General features: G+C 49.3%; 1 protein-coding gene across 2 annotated transcripts; it reads right to left on the reverse strand.

Moving 5' to 3' along the window:
* Positions 1-14,293: 14,293 nt before the first annotated feature.
* On the reverse strand, positions 14,294-18,510 carry LOC131590207 (olfactory receptor 14J1-like). Of its 2 annotated transcripts, none has more exons than XM_058860153.1 (2): positions 18,389-18,510; positions 14,294-15,251 (listed from the first exon to the last, which is right to left on the reverse strand). In XM_058860153.1, exon 2 carries the CDS (start codon positions 15,226-15,228, stop codon positions 14,296-14,298), a length of 933 nt encoding a protein of 310 aa, XP_058716136.1. In that variant the 5' UTR covers positions 15,229-15,251; positions 18,389-18,510; the 3' UTR covers positions 14,294-14,295. The 2 variants fall into 2 exon arrangements, with proteins under 2 accessions (XP_058716136.1, XP_058716135.1); XM_058860152.1 differs by lacking the exon at positions 18,389-18,510 and adding an exon at positions 16,473-17,083.
* Positions 18,511-19,700: the final 1,190 nt, after the last annotated feature.

Consider the following 19,700-nt stretch of genomic DNA (forward strand, 5'->3'; position numbering starts at 1 on the left):
AGAGCCTGCTCTGTGATGTCACAACCATCTCTGTGATGTCACAGCCTGCTCTGTGACATCACACAACTGGTCTCTGATGTCACAAACCACTCTGTGATGTCACACAGACACATTGTAATGTCACAGCTTTCTCTGTGATGTCACATCCTGCTCTGTGATTACACAGCCTGTTCTGTGATGTCATAGAATGCTTATTGATGTCACACCTGAACCCTGTGATGTCACACAACTGATCTTTGCTGTCACAAACCACTCTGTGATGTCACACAGCCCCATTGTAATGTCACAGTGCATTCTGTGATGTCACAACCTGCTCTGTGATGTCACAGCGCATTCTTTGATGTCACAGCCTGATCCGTGACATAAAAGCCTTCTCTGTGATGTCACTGCCTGCTCTATGATGTCAGACCCCCACCCTGTGATGTCACAGCCAGATCTGTGATGTCACAGAGACATCCCATGATGTCATAGCAGCTCAGTGACCTCACAGAACGCACTCTGTGATGTCACAGCCCACTCTGTCACCTCATGTCACCAGATGATAAATTGTCTACCCCAGGTGAGCACACACTGCTCCTTCTCCAAACCCACTGGCCCATGGACACCACACAATGCCCATTGTGGAAGGAGGGGAACTGGAAGTTCTCCAGCCTCAGTGTCCTGCCAGCTCAGCCAGGCCCACTGGAACATTGGGCTCCAGCACCAGCAGGGACCAGCAGAGAGACCCCAGCACAGAAGAATGCATGTGGAAAGGGGAGGGGAAATATGTTCATCATTTTGGGCTCATGATTACCATATGTCTGTTTAGTCTGGGACAATCAATTAATGGCTGTGTGCAAAATACAGAATAGAAACAGAAACTTCCCTGTGCTCAGCATGCCCGGCTTTGGGAGGAGCTGTCCCCCCGAGCATCCGGCCACATAAAGAATGCTGCTTCTCAATGCTGCATTGCTGCTGAGGAGTTTTTATTTTAGGGAATTTTGGGCACACTCCCAGTGCCAAGGAAAGCTGTGTCTGCTGCTGTTCACAAACAGAGAAGGGCTGCTGGGAGATGTGGTGGTCAGAGGCTGCCTGGGATACAGTGACCATGGAATAATCGAGTTTTCAATATTCTGGGACAGAAGGAGGGGCAGCAACAAAACTTCTACACTGGAATTATGGAGGGCAGACTTTGGCCAATTCAGGATGCAGATTTGGGGAGAACTGAATCAGGTACTGATTTTTGTAAGGGAAACAGCCCTTAAAAACAAAGGGGTCCAGGAAAGATGGACACACCTCAAGAAAGTAAACTTAAGGGGGAAGGAGCAGCCTGTCCCTGTGTGCCAAAAGATGAATCAGTGAGGAAAATGCCTGGCCTGGCTGGACATGGAGCTTTTTCCAGGAACTCAAGGAAAAATGAGGGTACATCACCTTTGGACAGGGGGGCAGGAATCTCAGGAAATATTCAGGGATGTCTTTAGGTCATGCAGAAAGGAAATGAGAGAGGTGAAAGCTCAGTTAGGACTTAACCTGGCTGCTTCTGTGAAGGAAAATAAAAATAATGTTATTAATACATTAACGGCAAAGGAGGTTAAGTAAGGACAGCCCCCATTCCTTATTGGGGGGGATAAGGTTCCCAAAGATGAGGAAAAGGACTATTGGGATCAGAGCACACAGGGCCAACTGAGTGATGTTAGAAAAGGTATTTAATTGCATAGTCCATCAGTCTCAGGGAAGGGTGAGACACTTAAGGTGTTACATTCAACACCATCACCTCAGAAGCCACCTAAATTTTAGTTTCAATGTCTTTTATAAACTTTTAACCAATCAATAAGTTAGACAAACCTCAGCACATTTTCATAAACCAATCATCAATTGCTTCATCTCACACGATGCTGCTGCAATGTGTCTTTTCTTATCCAACCATAGAACACTACAGAAACTTACATTGCTGTATCTGTAATTTCTTACTGACTTTAGAACAGGTTATTTGTGAAACTTCAAAATCTCTATTATCTTACTTAACATATTTATTCACTTACAGAAAGCATATTTCTACTTGCTGAAAGCATGTTTCAAACATATTTTAACTTAAACAACAAGCTTCTATTCTTACTTCACGTTTGTACAGCTTCATTGTTGTAAAGCCCTAAGCCTTCCCCAAGGTCTCAGGTCAAACTCTGTGTCCATCTCTGTCTCTGGGCCTGGATGCTCAAGGCCCTGAGAGCTCTCTGTGCCTGCATTTCCCACCCAGCCCAGCTTGGGCTCCCCTGGCAGCTGCCTGAGGGTGCCCTGGGTGCCCTGGGCCAGAGCAGCAATAAAGAGATTGAACTGAGCTGGCCCCAGTCCTGAGCCCTGGGGACACCCCTGGATGTGGCTCCATTCCCCAGCACTCCTCGGGCCTGCCCATCCAGCCAGATTTTGAGCCGGGGAACAGATGCTGCAGAGGCTGTTGGATCAAGTTCCTGGGAGAAATCCCACAAGTTTGGGATTAGTGCAGCTGTGGCTCTGCACAAGAGAGCTCTTCAGCCACTTTCTCTCTTTTCCTCCCTCTGGCCATGGAGGCAGCTCGTGACTTCAGCGTGTGCCTCGTGTGTGCAAAGAGCAAATCTGTGCAGAATCGGGGCACAGAGGCTTTGGGGCACCTTGGCACCTGTGCTGGGCACAGAAGGTGTTTTCCATTGCACTGAGACTGTCTGCTGGGGAAAGTGGATTGAATACCCAGCAGAGGAATGACTTTTGTTTGGATGGAGCTGTGCCTTCCCTTGCTTTGTTTGCTGACAAGGAATGAACATCCCTCTGTGTCTGGGGCAGCTCCTTCTGCAAGGAAAGCAGGTGGGAGTTGGAGCCAAGGAGCTGAAAGCTGCAGGCACAGCCTGGAGGGGAGGGAGCTCAGATTTGCACAAGGCTGCTCTGAGTGCCAGGGCTTGGATGAGGGAATTGGTGGGGTGGGGGTAGGGACAAAGTCTGATGGATTGTCAGCCATGAAGGGTCTTGATTTTCAGATCTATTCAGAGTGCAGGAGGAGGTGCTGGGGATCAATATCACCTGGGGATTGCTGATATCAGTGTATAAACAGGAAAAGAATAAATGGGAAAAAAAGTCTTCTTTCTTTGTATTTTTTGTAATGAAATATGTTGTTTTAAATGGAGTGAACACTTAACCAAGTCCTGCCTTATGCTCAGGTTTGTAGCAGTAGCTCTGTTTCAGGCCACCTGCACCCCAAATTGCTTTTGCTCCCAAGTTCTTTAGAATGGCCCAGTAGGTCGAATAGAAAATGAATTCTTTACTGAATGGACTCAAGATTAACAGACAAGAGACTTTAAACAGACTGCTTCCTCCACAGGATAACCCAAAGAAGTGCTAGTGGATACAAACACAGTGCACAATCAAGTTACCTGTATTACAGCTCGTGAAGAGCTGGCACAGATTAGGAGTCAATGGAACTCAGCACCCAATTGATGGTGGAGCACACATGGAGCCCTTTCTTTCCCTCAGCTTCCAGAAAGGAACCACCAAGATGCATCCAGGCTTGGGACAGAAGCCCTGCCCGTTTCCAGGGACTATGCAGAAGAGTTGTGCTTTGTGCAAGTTTTGTGTAGCTTTTCTAGTTTGTCAAGTGAAGTGTGTGTCAGTCCAGAATCCAAGGCTCATCTCCCTTCAGGCTGCTCTCAAGGCAAGATGTTTCTGGCCAGCTGGGAACTGCAGCTCCCTGGCAGCAGAGAGAAGTCAGGACAGGACAGATGTCCGGCCTGGGTTATCTGCCCAGTTCCTGTGAGGGGGAGATGCCCTGAGTTCTGGCCCCAGCTGCTGGACAGAGCAGAGGAGCCCTTCTGTGGCCCAGGGGAAGTCCTGCTCCAGGAACCTCCTGGAACCAAGGGGCCCTTGTGACATTGGGATGCCTGATGGAGCCAAGGGACCATGGTGACACCAATGAACCTCCTGGAACCAAGGGGCCCTTGTGACATTGGGATGCCTGATGGAGCCAAGGGACCATGGTGACACCAATGAACCTCCTGGAACCAAGGGGCCCTTGTGACACTTTGGAACTACAGAGACCATTGCTGAGTACGGAACCTCCTGGAACCAAAAGCCCATTGTGACAGATCAGGGCCTGCTGGAACCAAAAAGAGCATTGTGACCCCGTGGGGCTCCATGGAGCCAAATATCCACTGGGACAGTGCAGAACCTCATGGAACCCAGGGGCCTCTGTGACACTGCAGGGCCTCAGTCAAGGAGTGCAAAGGTCTGTCGTGGTTTTGAACCAGTAATTAACAAACAAGGGGGAAAAAAGAATTATTATTTTTCTGCTGTGAGATATGGATTAAAATAAGAGCAAACTAGGCATAAAACTTAAAAGGAATAAAGAGAAGTTTATTGACAAACTACAAGAATAAGAACACCAGAATAAACTTTTAGAAAAACTTTTTTATTTCTTACTGCTCACTATTCTTTTGTTCACATGACAACAGAGACAAAAACTTTATAATTTTGATGGTTTAAACAGTTTTAATTCTTTTTATAGTCTTTTCCTCAGTTTCTGTAGAGAAACAGAAGTTCCTTTCTGTTAATTTATGGAGTTTTTTACAAGAAAACTATTTTGTTGTAGTTTCTCGTTCTTCTGATATCAGCTGCTCAGAGCTGTTATTATCAGAGCTCACTCCTCCTATTCCACATCACTCTGAAATGTTATAGGTCATTAGTTTGGGGATAGTATTTTTAAGGATAAGTGAGTCAAAGGCAAAAAGGTATTCTTCATCTGCTCCTGTGAGCTTCACTAGAAAAACAGTTTTCTCATTGCCTCTCAAGGCTTCAAATCTCCCAGCACTTCACTATACCACAATTACTCCACTTTTTACTCAAATTTACACTTTGAACACTTTATTCCTCCCCATACTCTATTATGAATTAAAGGAGTTCTTTTCAGGACTTCATTGTCTATTTCTATAGTTTTAACAGAAAGATATTTCAGCTTAATTAAAGCATCTTCTTAATTCTCTACCTTTCTTGAAGTTTTCTTTTCTTTTTTACCACTAGTAGTTTATAAAGTCTCTTTTCATGTGGATCACTCTCTTTTTCTCTTTCTGGACGAAAAGATTAATCCGCAAGTCTCATCTGGATAAGAAAGAGTTAAAATCTTGCCCAGGCTTTTGTAGATGGTTCTGTGATCTCTGCCGGAGCAGCAGCTGAAGCTGTCTTTGATAGAAGATTCTTCATGGCTGCTCTGCAGTGTGGTTGCTGTCTCAGCCTGCCGCAGGTCCAGAGCTTTTCTTCTTTACTCGGCAGTTTCCTAGTAAATTCTATTACAGCAAAACCTGCAGCTAAGCCAGGAACCGGCCTGGCCCGGCTCAGCCCGGGGCAAGCCCCCGCTGGCCCCCATCTCCCGGCCGGGAGAACGGCAGGCTCAGCCCGGCTCCCCACCCAGGCCGCATGGCCTGGGCAGAGAACGGGAGGCCTGGAGCTCCGCCACCCTTCACAGCCAGGAAACAAAAAAGCTCTACAGACTTCTGGGTGTACACTTTAAGGTGAGGTTCACAAGTTGATTCTACTTTTCAATGGCTAAAACTGCTGTCAATTCTCAGCAATGACCGATAATTGGTCAAGAGAAAAGACTCTCAGGAGACCCCAGCAACTTTAACTTTCTTAAAGGTAAAGGAACTCTATGACAGGTCTCAAACATTCCTTGCAGGGTTCTGCCTTGGGGAAGGGGAACCTCTTTGGTGGCACCTTGGGCTGGCACACACTTGAGGAGTGCGTCTGTTTTCAACAATGGAACTTAGGAGTTTCAGATTGCTTCAAAATAAAAAGGGAAAAACCTCTCTTTCCTGAGTGCAGGCAGCTCTCCAAGCAAAGCAGGTCCCAGGTGAGGGAGGACACAGAGGATGGGGTTGGGGAATGTGGAGCAAGGTTGTCCACACTGGCTCACACCTCAAGGCACAGCTTCTCTGAGCAGGCCAGACCTCCTGAGGAGAGACCCTGGGTCAATATCAATCACAGAATGCTGCAATCACCTCTGCTGCAAAGAGAGCAGGAATAAAATACATCCTTTATAACAGGAATGTGCATTTCCTAGAAGCTGTTATAAATACATATTATAATATTGGCTTTTCACAAGGATGAAGATGAATGCTCTATGTATCACGTTCCAATGGCTTTGCTGTAACAGTCGATAGAGGATGTTTGAACTGTCTGCTCAGTTGGGATAACTCCAGTGAACAGATGATGGGGACCCTGCTGCTATCAACACTCAGCGGCTGTGGAAAGAAGGAGCCAAGGCCCAAATTCAAAGGTGGGAAGAAGAGGATTAAAACCACAAGCCAAGACACAGGCATGCTGTAAAAAGGCAGACCCAAGGAGTGGCCATGCTAAACAGTTCCTGGGAAATGTAAAGTAGTTAATGGAAAAGTCTGAATATGCATAAAGTCTATGAATGTGCATCAGGTGATGCAATAGAAATGGGATATAAAGGGTGTTTCCAAAACACCAGGGGTGCTCTTGGCAGAGGGCCAAGCCCCCAGCCCTTTTAACCCTTTGCTTTATTGTCTTTGTCTCCTTCTGACTTTCTTATTAAACCTTTCAGAATTGAAAAGGAAAGTGAATGTCATTTTTCACAGGTGCCCAGATGGGAAATTGGGACTGAAAAAGCGGAATTTGTCTGGAAAAGGAACATTTTGGCCCAAAACTGGGGGTTTGCGCAACAAAAGGAGCAGTTTCAATGCAAAATGAGATTTCAGATTAAAACGAATGGGAGTCTGATGCTAAAAGGTCAACCCAGGCGAGCCAATGTCAGCCAGAGGGGAAATTTGCAGTAAGAAAGGGAGATCTGGGATGAAAAAGCGGAGTTTGGGCCAGAATAAAGGGAGCTTGGGCCCAAAAATGGAGAATTTGGGGCCAAAAAAGAGGAATTTGTGTGCCCAGATGTTTTGGCTGTGTCTGGAGGTCTCTCCGTCCCCCAGCTCTGCCACAACAAATCCCAGAGAGACGTCCCGGGAAGGAGCCGCCGCCCGGGGTTTCCAGGCAGTTGCCAGGCAGGGGGAACCCTCAGGAGCACGGGCAGAGGCTTCAGGTGATCTTTCAGCTCTTTGAGAAGCCATTTCTGCTCTGTGATCAGCTCTGTTCAGCCCAGCCAGCTCCCTTCAGGGGTTCCCCTGCCGACGCAGAGCAGAGACGCGAGACCATGTGGCGTTCCACAGAGTGTCTTTAATGCAGGCTCCAGCCAAGGGGGCCGTGATGGGCCGAGCTGAGCTGGGCAAAAGCCGGGGTTTTGATAGGGAAGGGGGGAATCGGGAAGGGCACCAAGGGTCTGGGAGCGGGATGAGATGGCCAGGAGTTAACAGGGAGATAACATGGGCTCCTGAGGCAGGAGGGGCTCCACAGCTCAGTCACCGTCACTCGGCGCTTTTGTCTCATCTTAGGGGACAGATCTCCAGGGCGGGAGCCTGGCAGAGGACTGGGCTTCCTCCACTGCCAGGTGGGAACTTTGGACCACAAAGAGGGAGTTTTGGTGCTGAAAGGGAGAATTTGGGCTTAAAAAGGGGGAATTTGGGCACTCAGGAGGGAAATGTGGACCCAAAAACTAGGCATTTGAGGCTAAAAAATAGGAATTTGGGTGACCAGATGGGAAATGTGGACCCAAAAAGGGGAGTTTGGATTCAGGAAGAGAGGCTTTGGGTGAGAAAAAAAGAAATTTGGGCCCCAAAAAAAGGTAATTTAGGCCTAAAAAAAGGAGAATTTAGGCACCCAGATGTGAAATTTGGAGCCAGAAGGGGAAATTTGGTGTTAAAAGGGAGAATTTTGGCCTAAAAAAAAGGAATTTGGGCGCCCAGATGGGAAATTTGGGCCCAGAAAGGGACTTTGCAACCAAAAAAGGGGAATTTGGACACAAAAAGCAGAATATGGGTCACTTTATTCACCAAAACCAGAAATTTTGGGTGAAAAAAGGAGAATTGGGGTGTCCAAAAAAAATGGAAGTTTGGATCCCAGAAGGCGGAGTTTTTGCGCTGAAAGACAGAATTTGGGCACAGAAAACCAGAATTTAGGTGCTCAGGTGGGAAATTTGGAAGCCAAAAGGGGAATTTGAGTCCAAAATAATGGAAATCAGAACCAAAAAAAGGGAAATTTGGGTGCCCAGATGGGAAATGTGGACCCTGAAGGGGGAATTTGGCTCCCAAAAGGAACATTTTGGCCCAAAACTGGGGGTTTGAGTCACAAAAAGGGGCAGTTTAGATGTAAAAATGGGAGTTTAGATTAAAATAAATGGGAGTCTGATGCTAAAAGGTCAACCCAGGTGAACCAATGGCAGCCAGGGGGGAATTTTGGGGCAAGAAAGGGAGATTTGGGATGAAAAAGAGAAGTTTGGGCCAGAAAAAGGGGTAGATTGTGTCCAAAACAAGGACAGTTTGGTCCCAAAAGTAGGAATTTGGGTCCTCAGGTGGGAAGTTTATACCTGAAATGGGGACTTCTGGCCCAGGAAGGGAGAATTTTGGCCTAAAAAAAGGGGAATTTGCTTGCTCAGATGAGAAATTCGAACCCCAAATGGGAGTTTTGGGGCTGAAAGGCAGAATTTCGGCCTAAAAGGGGGAAATTTGGGATGAAAAAGGGGAGTTTAGGCCAGGAAAAAGGAGTTTGGGTGCAAAAAAGAGAATTTTGGCCTAAAAAAAGGAAAATTTGGGCGCCCCAAATGGGAAGTTTGGACCAAACCAGGAAAATTTGGGATCTAGTGGGAAACTTGGACACAAAAAGCAGAATATGGGTCCAAAAACCAGAAAGTTGGGCTGAAAGGAGGAGAATTGGGGTGCCCATAAAAAGGGAAGTTTGGACCAAGAAGGGGGAGTATTGGCACTGAAAGGCAGAATTTGGGCCTAAAAAAGCAGAATTGGAGTGCTCAGGTGGGAAATTTGGACCCCAAAATGGGGACTCTGGGTCCAAAAACGGAAATCTGGGCTCAAAAAAAGGGGAATTTTGGTGCCCAGATGGGAAATGTGGAGCCAGAAAGGGGAATTTGGCTCCCAAAAGGAACAGTTTGGCCCAAAACTGGGAGTTTGAGCAACAAAAAGGGGCAGTTTAGATGTAAAAATGAGAGTATGGATTAAAACAATGGGAGTCTGACACTAAAAGGTCAACCCAGGTGAGCCAATGGCAGTAATTTGTGGCAAAAGGGGGAGATTTGGGATGAAAAAGAGAAATTTGGGCCAGGAAAAAGAGTGTTTTTGTCCAAAAAGTAGAATTTAGGCCAAAAAAGGGCAAAATTGGGCACTCAGGTGAGAAATTTGGGCCCAGAAAGAGGAGTTTGTGTCCAGGAAAGGAGAATTTGGACCCAAAAAAGGGGAATTTGGGCAGCAAAATGCGACAATTGGACCTGAAAAAGGGGGATTTTGGCTCCAAAAGGAACAGTTTGGCCCAAAATGTGGCGTCTGAGCAGCAAAAAGGGGCAGTTTAGATGTAAAAATGAGAGTTTAGATTAAAAGAAATGGGAGTCTAATTCTAAATGGTCAACCTAGGTGAGCCAACAGCAGCCAGGGGGGAAATTTGGGGCAAGAAAGGGAGATTTGGAATGAAAAAGGGGATTTGGGGCCAGAATAAAAGGGAGTTTCTGTCCAAAAAGAGAGAATTTGGGGCTAAAAAGGGAGAATTTGGGTGCCCAGATAGGAAATTTGGACCAAAAAGGGGTAATTTGGAACAAAAAGGGGTAATTTGGAACAAAAAGGTGGAATTTGGGCACTCAGGTGAGAAAATTGGACCGAAAAAGTGGAATTAAAATGAGAAAAAATAGGTATTTGAGTGCCCAGATGGGAAATTTGGACCCAGAAGGGGGAATGTGGTTCCAAAATGGACAGGTCGGCCCAAAACTGGGGGTTTGAGCATCAAAAAGTGTTAGTTTAGACCCAAAAATGAGAGTCTGGATTAAAAAAACAATGGGAGTCTGACATTAAAAGATCAACCCAGGTGAGCCAATGGCAGCCAGGGGGGAAATCTGTGGCAAAAAGGGGAGATTTGGGATGAAAAAGGGGAGTTTGGGGCAGGAAAAAGGAGTTTGGGTCCAAAAAGGGGAATTTTGGCCTAAAAAAGGAAAATTTGTGTGCCCAAATGGGAAGTTTGGACCAAACCAGGGAAATTTGGGATCTAGTGGGAAACTTGGACAAAAAAAGCAGAATATGGGTCCAAAACCCAGAAAGTTGGGCTGAAAATAGGACAATTGGCGTGCCCATAAAAAGGGAAGTTTGGACCCTAAAGGGAGAGTATTGGCACTGAAAGGCAGAATTTGGGCCTAAAAAAGCAGAATTGGAGTGCTCAGGTGAGAAATTTGGACCCAAAAAGGGCAATCTGGGTCCAAAAAATGGAAATTTGGGCTCAAAGAAGGTGAATTTGCGTGCCCAGATGGGAAATGTGGACCCAGAAGGGGAAATTTGGCTCCCAAAAGGAACAGTTTGGCCCAAAACTGGGGGTTTGAGCAACAAAAAGGGGCAGTTTAGATGTTAAAAATGAGAGTTTGGATTAAAACAATGGGAGTCTGATGCTAAAAGATCAACTCAGGTGAGCCAACGGCAGCCAGGGGGGAAATCTGTGGCAAGAAATGGAGATTTGGGATGAAAAAGGGGATTTGGGGACAGAATAAAAGGGAGTTTTTGTCTAAAAAGGGAGAATTTGGGCCTAAAAAGGCCCAAAAAATTTGGGTGCCCAGATGGGAAATTTAGACCAAAAAGGGGTAATTTAGAACAAAAAGGTGGAATTTGGGCACTCTGGTGAGAAATTTGGACCCAAAAAGTGGAATTAAAATGAGAAAAAATAGGTATTTGAGTGCCCAGATGGGAAATTTGGACCGAGAAGGGGAAATTTGCTGTTAAAAGGGAGAGTTTTAGCCTAAAAAAGAGGAATTTGGGTGCCCAAATGGGAAGTTTGGATCAAAACAGGGCAATTTGGGATCTAGTGGGAAACATGGACACAAAAAGCGGAATATGGGTTCAGTACTCAGAAATATGGACCAAAAAAGGAGAATTGGGGTGCCCAAGAAAGGGAAGTTTAGACCCAGAAGAGGGAGTTTCGGCACTGAAAGGCAGAATTTGGGCCAAGAAAAGGTTGACTTGAAGCTCCCGGAGTGGCCTGGCTGGCTCAGTGATGAGGTTTCTCTTCACTCTGGTTTCCAGCCAGCACATGTTTGTGGGGTTCACTGATTTTCTTCAGGAATTCGAGCCTTAGCAAGCGAGTAAATAAATCAGGGGGGGACTCTCTCCCTGGTTTGCATTCCACAGTTTATTTCTGTGAAGGGGAATCCAAAGGGCGAAAGACAAAGGATTTGGGGTCTGGGGGTCTCTTTTAACAGGGTTTCTCGGAGGGAGGGAACATCAGAGAGAGAAACTATTCTTTTTCTCAGCTGGTACATCTTACAAACATTCTACAAATCAAGGTTACACACACCAAGATAAGAAATAACAGACAGCAACTTCTTCAAATGGCCACAAAGTTGTAGGAGTATTCTCCAGAGAGGGGCAGAGGGGGAGAGAGGGGGGCTTGGTTTCCTGGCAGCACAGGGGGGAAAGAAAGGGAAGGTAAGAATGCCCTCTCAGCTTCCACAGCTCAGAGGCATTCTGGGACAGGAAAAACAGAGTTACAAACTCCCGGGTTGGAAAGAAGGGTCTTTCTGCTGTCACCCCCGCGCTTTCCCGGCCTAGCGAAACTTCCAGCAGCTGGAAATGCCAGCAGGGTCTTCTCTTTACTCTATCCGGCCTCTCGCCCTGGAGCTGAGGAGAAAAACTTCAGTGACCATGGGAACCTGACTTCAGGTAAGCAATAGGAGAAAGAGAAGTGTGGGGGGGAATCACAACAAAAATAGGGGAAAAGATCCATTTCAAGCTATCAACTACTAACAGAAACTAACTTAACAACATTCTAACAACTTTACCACAACAAAAGGTGAATTTGGGTGCCCAGATGGGAAATGTGGACCCAAAAGGGAAAATTTGGCTCCTAAAAGGAACAGTTTGGCCCAAAACTGGGGGTTTGAGTGGCAAAAAGGAGCAGTTTAGATGTAAAAATGAGAGTTTGGATTAAAACAATGGGAGTCTGATGCTAAAAGGTCAACCCAGGTGAGCCAACGGCAGCCAGGGGGAAATTTGGGGCAAAAAGGGGAGATTTAGGATGAAAAAGGGGATTTGGGGCCAGAATAAAAGGGAGTTTGTGTCCAAAAGTGTGAATTTTGAGCCCCAAAAATAGGAATTTGGGTCCTCAGGTGGAAAGTTTGTACCTGAACTGAGGACTTTTGGGACAGGAAGAGAGAATTTGGGCCTAAAATTGGGGAATTTGGGCACTCAGGTAGGGTATTTGGACTGAAAAAGAAGAATTTGGGGCCAAAAATGGGGACTTGGGTCCAAATAAAGGGGAATTTGTGTGCCCAGATGGGAAATTTGGAGCCAGAAGGGGGAATTTGCCTCCCAAAATGGACAGTTTAGCCCAAAACTGGGGGTTTGAGCCACAAAAAGTGTTCGTTTAGACCCAAAAAGGAGATTTTGTTTTAAAAATATATTACAGTCTGATTCTAAAAGGTCAACTCCGGTGAGCCAATGGCAGCCAGGGGGAAAATTTGTGGCAAAAAGCGGAGGTTTGGGATGAAAATGGGATTTTGGGCCCAGAAAAAAGGGGGAAATCAGGTCCAAAAGTGAGAATTTGGGCTCAAAAGTGGGAATTTGGGGCCAAAAAAGAATATTTTCGGCACTCAAGTGGGACATTTGGACCCAAAAAGGAGAATTTGAGCACTCAGGTGGAAAATTTGGATGCCAAAAGGGGACTGGGTACAAAACCCAGAAATTTGGACCAAAAAAAAGGGAATTTGGGTGCCCCGATGGGAAATGTGGACTCAGAAGGGGGAATTTGGCTCCCAAATGGAACAGTTTGGCCCAAAACTGGGGGTTTGAACAACAAAAAGTGGCAATTTGGACCTTAAAGTGAGAGTTTGGATTAAAACAAAGGGGAGTCTCCTGCCTAAAAGGGGAGTTAGGCAAAAAATAAAAGAACAGTTTGGTCCCAAAAGAGGGATTTGGAGCCAAAAAGGTTCATTTTGTGTCGAAGAAAAAGGGAATTTGGGGCCAAAATGGGGAGTAATGAAACCAGGAGCTTGTCATTAACTCATGCTGATGAAAGTGAGGACATGATTCTAACTTGAATCAGCCCCAGGCTGGATTTGGGGCTGAGCCCAGGAGCCTCAGGCACTGAGAGAAGGGTGAAGAAGCTGCTCCAGGAGTCCAAAGGCAAAGTCCAAGTCCCTTGGAGCATCAGTGGCCCCAGTGAGGGCAGGGAGTGGCAAAGGCTCCCCAGGGAGTGGGGAGAGCAGATCCTGGAGGCCAGGACTGCAGGGAGCCAAAGGCTGTGAGCAGGAACTGCAATGCTGAGCAAGCCCTGGCTGGCTGGAGGCAGCAGAAAGGCCAAGCCCTGAGCCCAGGCCTGGCACAGCAGGGCCTGTCCCTCACGGGGGGCTCGGGGCTGTTTGTGGGGCAGGGGGATGTGAGGGGCAGCAAGGACAAATGCCATCAACCTGTGGGACCCTGCAGATCCTCATGGAACCAAGGGCCAGCGGGAGCCAGCAGGGCCTGACGGAAACAAGAGGCCACTGGGAGCCTGCGGGGCTGCAACAGCCACAACACTCCAATGATGGCGGCAACCAAAGGCTCCTTGACTTGCCTTTGGTGCACGGGACAAACCCCCAGCAGATATTCTCAAGGGACACAGAGGCAAAGAATATTCTTAGTTGCAAGGGACCCCCAAGGACCAGCAATTCCAGCTGTCAAGTGAATGGCCCACACAGGCATTGAAGCCACAGCCTCGCTGATATCAGCACCATGCTCTGACCAACGGAGCTCAGAGGTGAAAACCACACAGAATTTTACTGGCAAAGTACAGAGAACCAAGGAACTTGGGAAAAGCATTTAATACAACATCCAGTTGAACATAAAACACTTCCCACAGCAGTGACTGCATTAAGTTAGCCCATTTAACCTGGAAACCTTTAACCCTTGAGGTGTTAAGGTACCCAAAATCATTCACTGCAGAGCCAGAGAAGCACTGAGGAATGATCCTGGACACACAGGTCAGGGCAGGCACTTGTTTTTATTTAAATGCACAGGGAACAGACCTCTTGCAGGTCTTTGTGTTTCAAAAAAAAGGTAGATATTCATGTAGAAATACAAAAAGTAATACTACAGTATCTGTAAATCACACAACAACAGTAGAAAAAGTTACCAATGAATAAATGCACAAATAGGGAAAACTAAGGCTGAGATTCAAAAGAGTTACATTCAAAAGTCTCTGCAACAGAAATGAGAGAGTTTAATACTTCTGAAAATACAGAGTCATCAATTTTCTCAGGGCAGCCTTGAGCTCCTGGTTCCTCAGGCTGTAGATGAGGGGGTTCAGGGCTGGAGACACCACCGAGTACAGAACTGACACTGCCAGATCCAGGGATGGGGAGGAGATGGAGGGAGGCTTCAGGTAGGCAAAGACTGCAGTGCTGAGGAACAGGGAGAGCACGGCCAGGTGAGGGAGGCAGGTGGAAAAGGCTTTGTGCCGTCCCTGCTCAGAGGGGATCCTCAGCACAGCCCTGAAGATCTGCACATAGGAGAAAACTATGAACACAAAACAACCAAAATGTAGAAAAGCACTTAGCATAATGAGCCCAAGTTCCCTGAGGTAGGATTTGGAGCAGGAGAGCTTGAGGATGTGTGGGATTTCACAGAAGAACTGGCCCAGGGCATTGCCCTGGCACAGGGGCAGGGAAAATGTATTGGCTGTGTGCATGAGAGCATAGAGAAAGCCACTGACCCAGGCAGCTGCTGCCATGTGGGCACAAGCTCTGCTGCCCAGGAGGGTCCCGTAGTGCAGGGGTTTGCAGATGGACACGTAGCGGTCATAGCACATGATGGTCAGGAGACAATACTCTGATGACATGAAAAAGACAAACAGAAACACCTGTGCAGCACATCCTGAGTAGGAGATTTCTCTGGTGTCCCAGAGGGAATTGTGCATGGCTTTGGGCACAGTGGTGCAGATGCAGCCCAGGTCAGTGAGGGCCAGGTTGAGCAGGAAGAAGAACATGGGGCTGTGCAGGTGGTGGCTGCAGGCTATGGCACTGATGATGAGGGTGTTGCCCAGGAGGGCAGCCAGGGAGATGCCCAGGAAGAGGCAGAAGTGCAGGAGCTGCAGCTGCCGCGTGTCTGCCAGTGCCAGCAGGAGGAAGTGGCTGAAGGAGCTGCTGTTGGGCATTTCTTCACTCTGGACATGGTGGACTGTTGAAAGAAGACATTGAAAAGCTTGGAGAGATTTTCTTGAGTGAATTCTATGCTATTTTCTTACAAATTTACTCAAAATTACTTCTCTTTCTTTGGGGAAATTTCATTCACTTTTTTTTTTTTTCATTTTTGAGCTTGAGTTTTTCTGCTAAGTTACTGTTCCTTTCTGTGAATGGGCAGAAATCCTCTTTCAGCATTGCTCTCAGCCTGAGCACTGGGGAGCCCAGAGGGAAATCAGGGCTCCCTGTGCCCCAGGGCACTCAGACCTGCTGGTCCCACACAGGAGCCCTTTGATCATTACACCTCCCTCTGTTTCAGGTTGGCTAAACATAAAACATGCTTGAAAAATAAAGCAGCCCCTTTTAAGGCTCCGATTTGAAAATAATTTTCCCTAGACATCTTTTTGTCTCTGTGCAGCTGGACAGGGAGGGATACCCAGGGCTGGGCTGGCTCTCTGCCTGGAGTTGTGCCTATTGGGAGCTGTTTCTCTCTATCCAAGCCTTGTCCCTGCCAGTGCTCCCGAGCCCAGCCCAGCCCTGGGGGCTCAGCTCTGCCCTGCACACCCCTCCCAGCACAGGCACTGCCCAGGGCCATCTCCCTGCCAGCAGGGCCTTAAGGGCAGCTCAGACAAACAGAGATGCTGCAAGCCAAGGTGCTGCTGCTGCTGGCTGTGGCCAGAGGAGGCTGAGGAGGCACTTTGGGAGGGAGAGCTGAGGCAGCTCTGCTGATGCCCAGGGTGACAGTGCAGGAGTCTCAGTGACACAGACAAAGCTGACAGCCCCTTGCCCTTTCCTTTAGGAGAAAGCCGAGAGCAGCCCTGGCCATGCAGCACCATCTCCACGGCAGGAGGAATCTGCCCTGATGGGGGTCGCTCCTTCCCCCTCCAACTTCTCCCCACCGCCCACGGGGAGCTCCCAGGCAGGCTGAGAGCTGCCCCTGGCAGGTGGCAGATGCCCTGGCCTGGCAAAGAGCCCTCAGGGCTGCAGGAGCTGCTCTGAAGGACAGCCCTGGGCAGCCCTGGCTGCAGCCCCAGCTTTAGCCCCTGCAGCCGTCCCTGGCAGCAGGAGCCGTCCTGCCCTGTCCCTCTGAGGGTGCCCAGGGCAGCCCCGCTCTGCAGCACATCCTCCCCAAACCACAAACGGCAGCAGAGCCATCCCTACAGTCATGTCAGTGCTGTCATGGGGCAGCTTTAGGAGATCCCCGCAGCCAGAGACTTACTGTGCCAGCAGTTGGGAGCATTTCTCCATGAAGAAGCTCAGACTTGTCCTTCCAGTTGCTTTAAGGCACCCAGGTAGCTGCAGGCAGTGCCCTCAGCCCTGCTGGGCTGGGAGAAAAGCTGCTCATCAGGAGAAATGTCTTTTTGAAGCTCTTCTTGGTTGCCAGGAGCTGCCTCTGTGCCAGGAGCTTGGCCCAGCTCAGCAACAGCACCAGGATTTTAATGACCCTCTCAGGGCTTTGGTGTTGTTTCCACCAGACTCAGTCCCTGAGAGAGTGTTCAAAAAACTTCTCAAGAAGTTTAACTCAAAGTTAAATTGGCACTCCAATTTAAAGTTTCAATTCAAAGTTTCTTGAAGTTTTAATGGGTCCCACTGAGGAACATGACTGGGAAAGTGTCCCCAGGTTCCAGGGAGAGCAGAACACTGCAGGCACTGATGACAGGTGGGGACAAGCAAGGGAAAGGTGTCTCTGGTGCTGAGCAAAGCTGGATGTGTTTCAGGAGTGCCAAGGGCCAAGGGCTGAGCCCCAGCCCCTGGCAAGGCAGATGCTGTCCCTCCCTCATTGCTCAGGGCTCTTCCTGGGCCACTGGCATGTGGGGATGTGCAATGCCAAGGGCAGCACCATGGGGCAGCCCCTGCCAGGCTGCTGAGCAGGGACAAGGAGGCAATGAGGCCCCAGGGCTGCCAGGGTCACTTGTCTCCTCCTCATGGCTCAGGCCCAGGGCCAGCAGCCATGGCCAAAGGGCTGCACAAGTTGCCTCTGGCAGGGCCTTGCAGCTGCTGCCCATCCCTGTGCCCTCTCCAGCCCAGGCTGCCCTATGGTGTCCATGCCCTGCGCCTCTGGCCCTGCAGGCTGTCGTCATCCCCCGGCTGCCCCAGCTCGCTGGCCCCTTCCTTTGCTGACAGCTCTGCGTCCTGCCTGCCTCTGCCTGGCCACACAAAGCCTTGGCCTTGATACCAAAAGGGTTAACTCAATTTTTACCGTGCCTGTCAACTTCTAGCACAGGAACAAGGCATGCAGGGCCTGCCTTCCCAGCAAGGATGGTTGGGAGACGAGAAGAAGACATCTGGCTCAAGGGTGCAGTGATGGGAAAAACAAGGACTGAATCTGGGAACTCGGGGTTTGGTTTTATGGAAGTGGGTAAATTGTAATATGCATTTAGCCACTGTATAAAAGCAACACACTGGGAGAATCACATGTCCATGTCAGGTTAGGAGTTATCCCATGTTGGACCTCAGGCCTGAATAAATGATGCCCTCTTAAACACAAAATTAGTGTTAAGGAGACTTACTCTGATGTTTCAGAGCCTTGCTGATGGCGGGGCCTCACAGAACCAAGGAGTCAGCTGTGACACTGGGCAAACTCATGGAACAAAGGGTCCATTTTGACACAGCAGAACCCCACGGAACCAAAATCCATTTTGGCACATTGGGGCCACATTGAACCAATGGTCCATGGTGACACTGAGGAACCTCTTGGAACCAAGGGGCCCTTCTGACACAGCAAGGCCTTGTGGAACCCTGGTCCATGGTGACACCATGGAACCGCACGGAACCAAGGTGACCATGTTCTACTACAGAACCTCATGGAACAAAGGGCCCATGGTGACACTGCAGAACCAAGGAGACCATGGTGACACTATGGGGCATCATGGAACCAAGGGTCCATTGTGACTCTGCTACCAAAAATGGGAAAAAATAAAAGAAACTGCTTCACAGCAAGGGAGCAGTGAGAAGCAGCATTCTTTATTCAGCCAGATGCACAAGGGGGAATAGCTCTTCCCAAAGGTGTGCGTGCTGGGTACAGGAAAGTTCCTGCTCACGGACTGTATTTTACATCCATATCCACTGACTGTCACAGAATAAACATACATATGATAATCATTTCTCTGAAATCATTAACATATTTTCTCTTACCTTCACAGCTGTGTACTTCTGTCCTGGGGGTCTCTTTGGTGGTCCCTGGTGCTTGGTGATGCCAGAGTCAGACCTGACTACACGGTGAACTGGTAAAAGTTGGCACAACTGGAGCTGGTCGCTTTCCAATTCTCCTTCTTACACAATGGGCATGGTGCAGTTCCATGGGCCAGTGGGTTTTGAAGAACAAGAACTGTGTGTGCTCACCAGCATGAGATGGTTTTTCATCTGGTAACATCCCCCCTTGGAGGCTTGTGAAGCTTCTCTTCTCTTCAAGCCTTGCTAAGCCTCCCATCTGTGGTGTCTGCTGGAATTCAATGCCCTCCCCATCCCACAACAGCCCTGCCTTTCCCTCCTGCAGCCTTGGTCTCCAGCACAGCCGTGGAGGCTCTTTGGGCTCTGGACTTTTCCTGCAGCCACCAAGGGCAGCTGAGCTCTGCCCTTGCCACAGCCAGCCCTGGCCAGCACAGGCCATGCTCAGCAATTCCTTGTCTGTGCCTGGCCTTGCTGCCAGCCCCGGCAGCGGCTCCGTGGCCCCTTTGTGCCCCGCTGGCCCAGCCATGGTGCCCCAGCCCCTGGGCAGGCCCAGCCCAGGGCAGGAGCATTGCGGGTGGGCACGGCCCCTGTGCCGTGGTGCCCACAGCAGCCCTGGGGCTCTGTGCCCCATGGCCTCCCTGCTGGGCAGCCTCTCCCAGCTCCTGCAGAGCCCGTGGCACCTGTGGGCCTGCACACACAGCCCTGCCCCGGGCTCTGCCGGGCTCTGGGCCAGCACAGAGGCCGGGCAGGGCTGGCCATGGCCAGCAACAGGCCCTGAGCCCTGCAGGAGGATGGAGCTGGGCCACAGCCAAACTCAGCCCAGGCCAAACCTGGGTTCAGCAGCCAGGGCTGGCAGCACCTGGGGACAGAGCCTGGTGGTGACAAATGTCCTGGGCCCCCTCCCTGCCCTGCTCATGCCACCAAGGGCACAGAGCAGCCTCCTCTCTCGGCCACTTGCCTGTTTTCAATCCCTTGCCCTGTAGGCGCTGGCCCTGCCCCACAAGGCCTGGGCTGAGTCCTGTCCCTGCACGCTCACCCAGGCTGAGATGGACACTGCTGGTTTCTCTGGCAGGCTCTCTGAGCCCAGCCCAGCTCCCTCCAAGCTGTCCCAGCTGCCCTGAGCTCTCGGCAGCAGCCAGGGCCTCTCCCCAGCACAGCCCAGCCGGCTCTGGCCCCACAGCTCTGCTCAGGGCAGGCTGCTCTGGGCACTGCCCCACGGCCTCAGCCCCTCTGCAGGGCACAGCAGCAGCTGCAGCTCAGAGAGGCCTCAGCCCCA

The sequence above is a fragment of the Poecile atricapillus genome, chromosome 32 (assembly GCF_030490865.1).
Source record: "Poecile atricapillus isolate bPoeAtr1 chromosome 32, bPoeAtr1.hap1, whole genome shotgun sequence".
Lineage (NCBI taxonomy): Eukaryota > Metazoa > Chordata > Aves > Passeriformes > Paridae > Poecile > Poecile atricapillus.

Coding starts and splice junctions, on each gene's coding strand:
- LOC131590207 (XM_058860153.1), bottom strand. CDS start 15,228: ATGCCCAACAGCAGCTCCTTCAGCCACTTCCTCCTGCTGGCACTGGCA.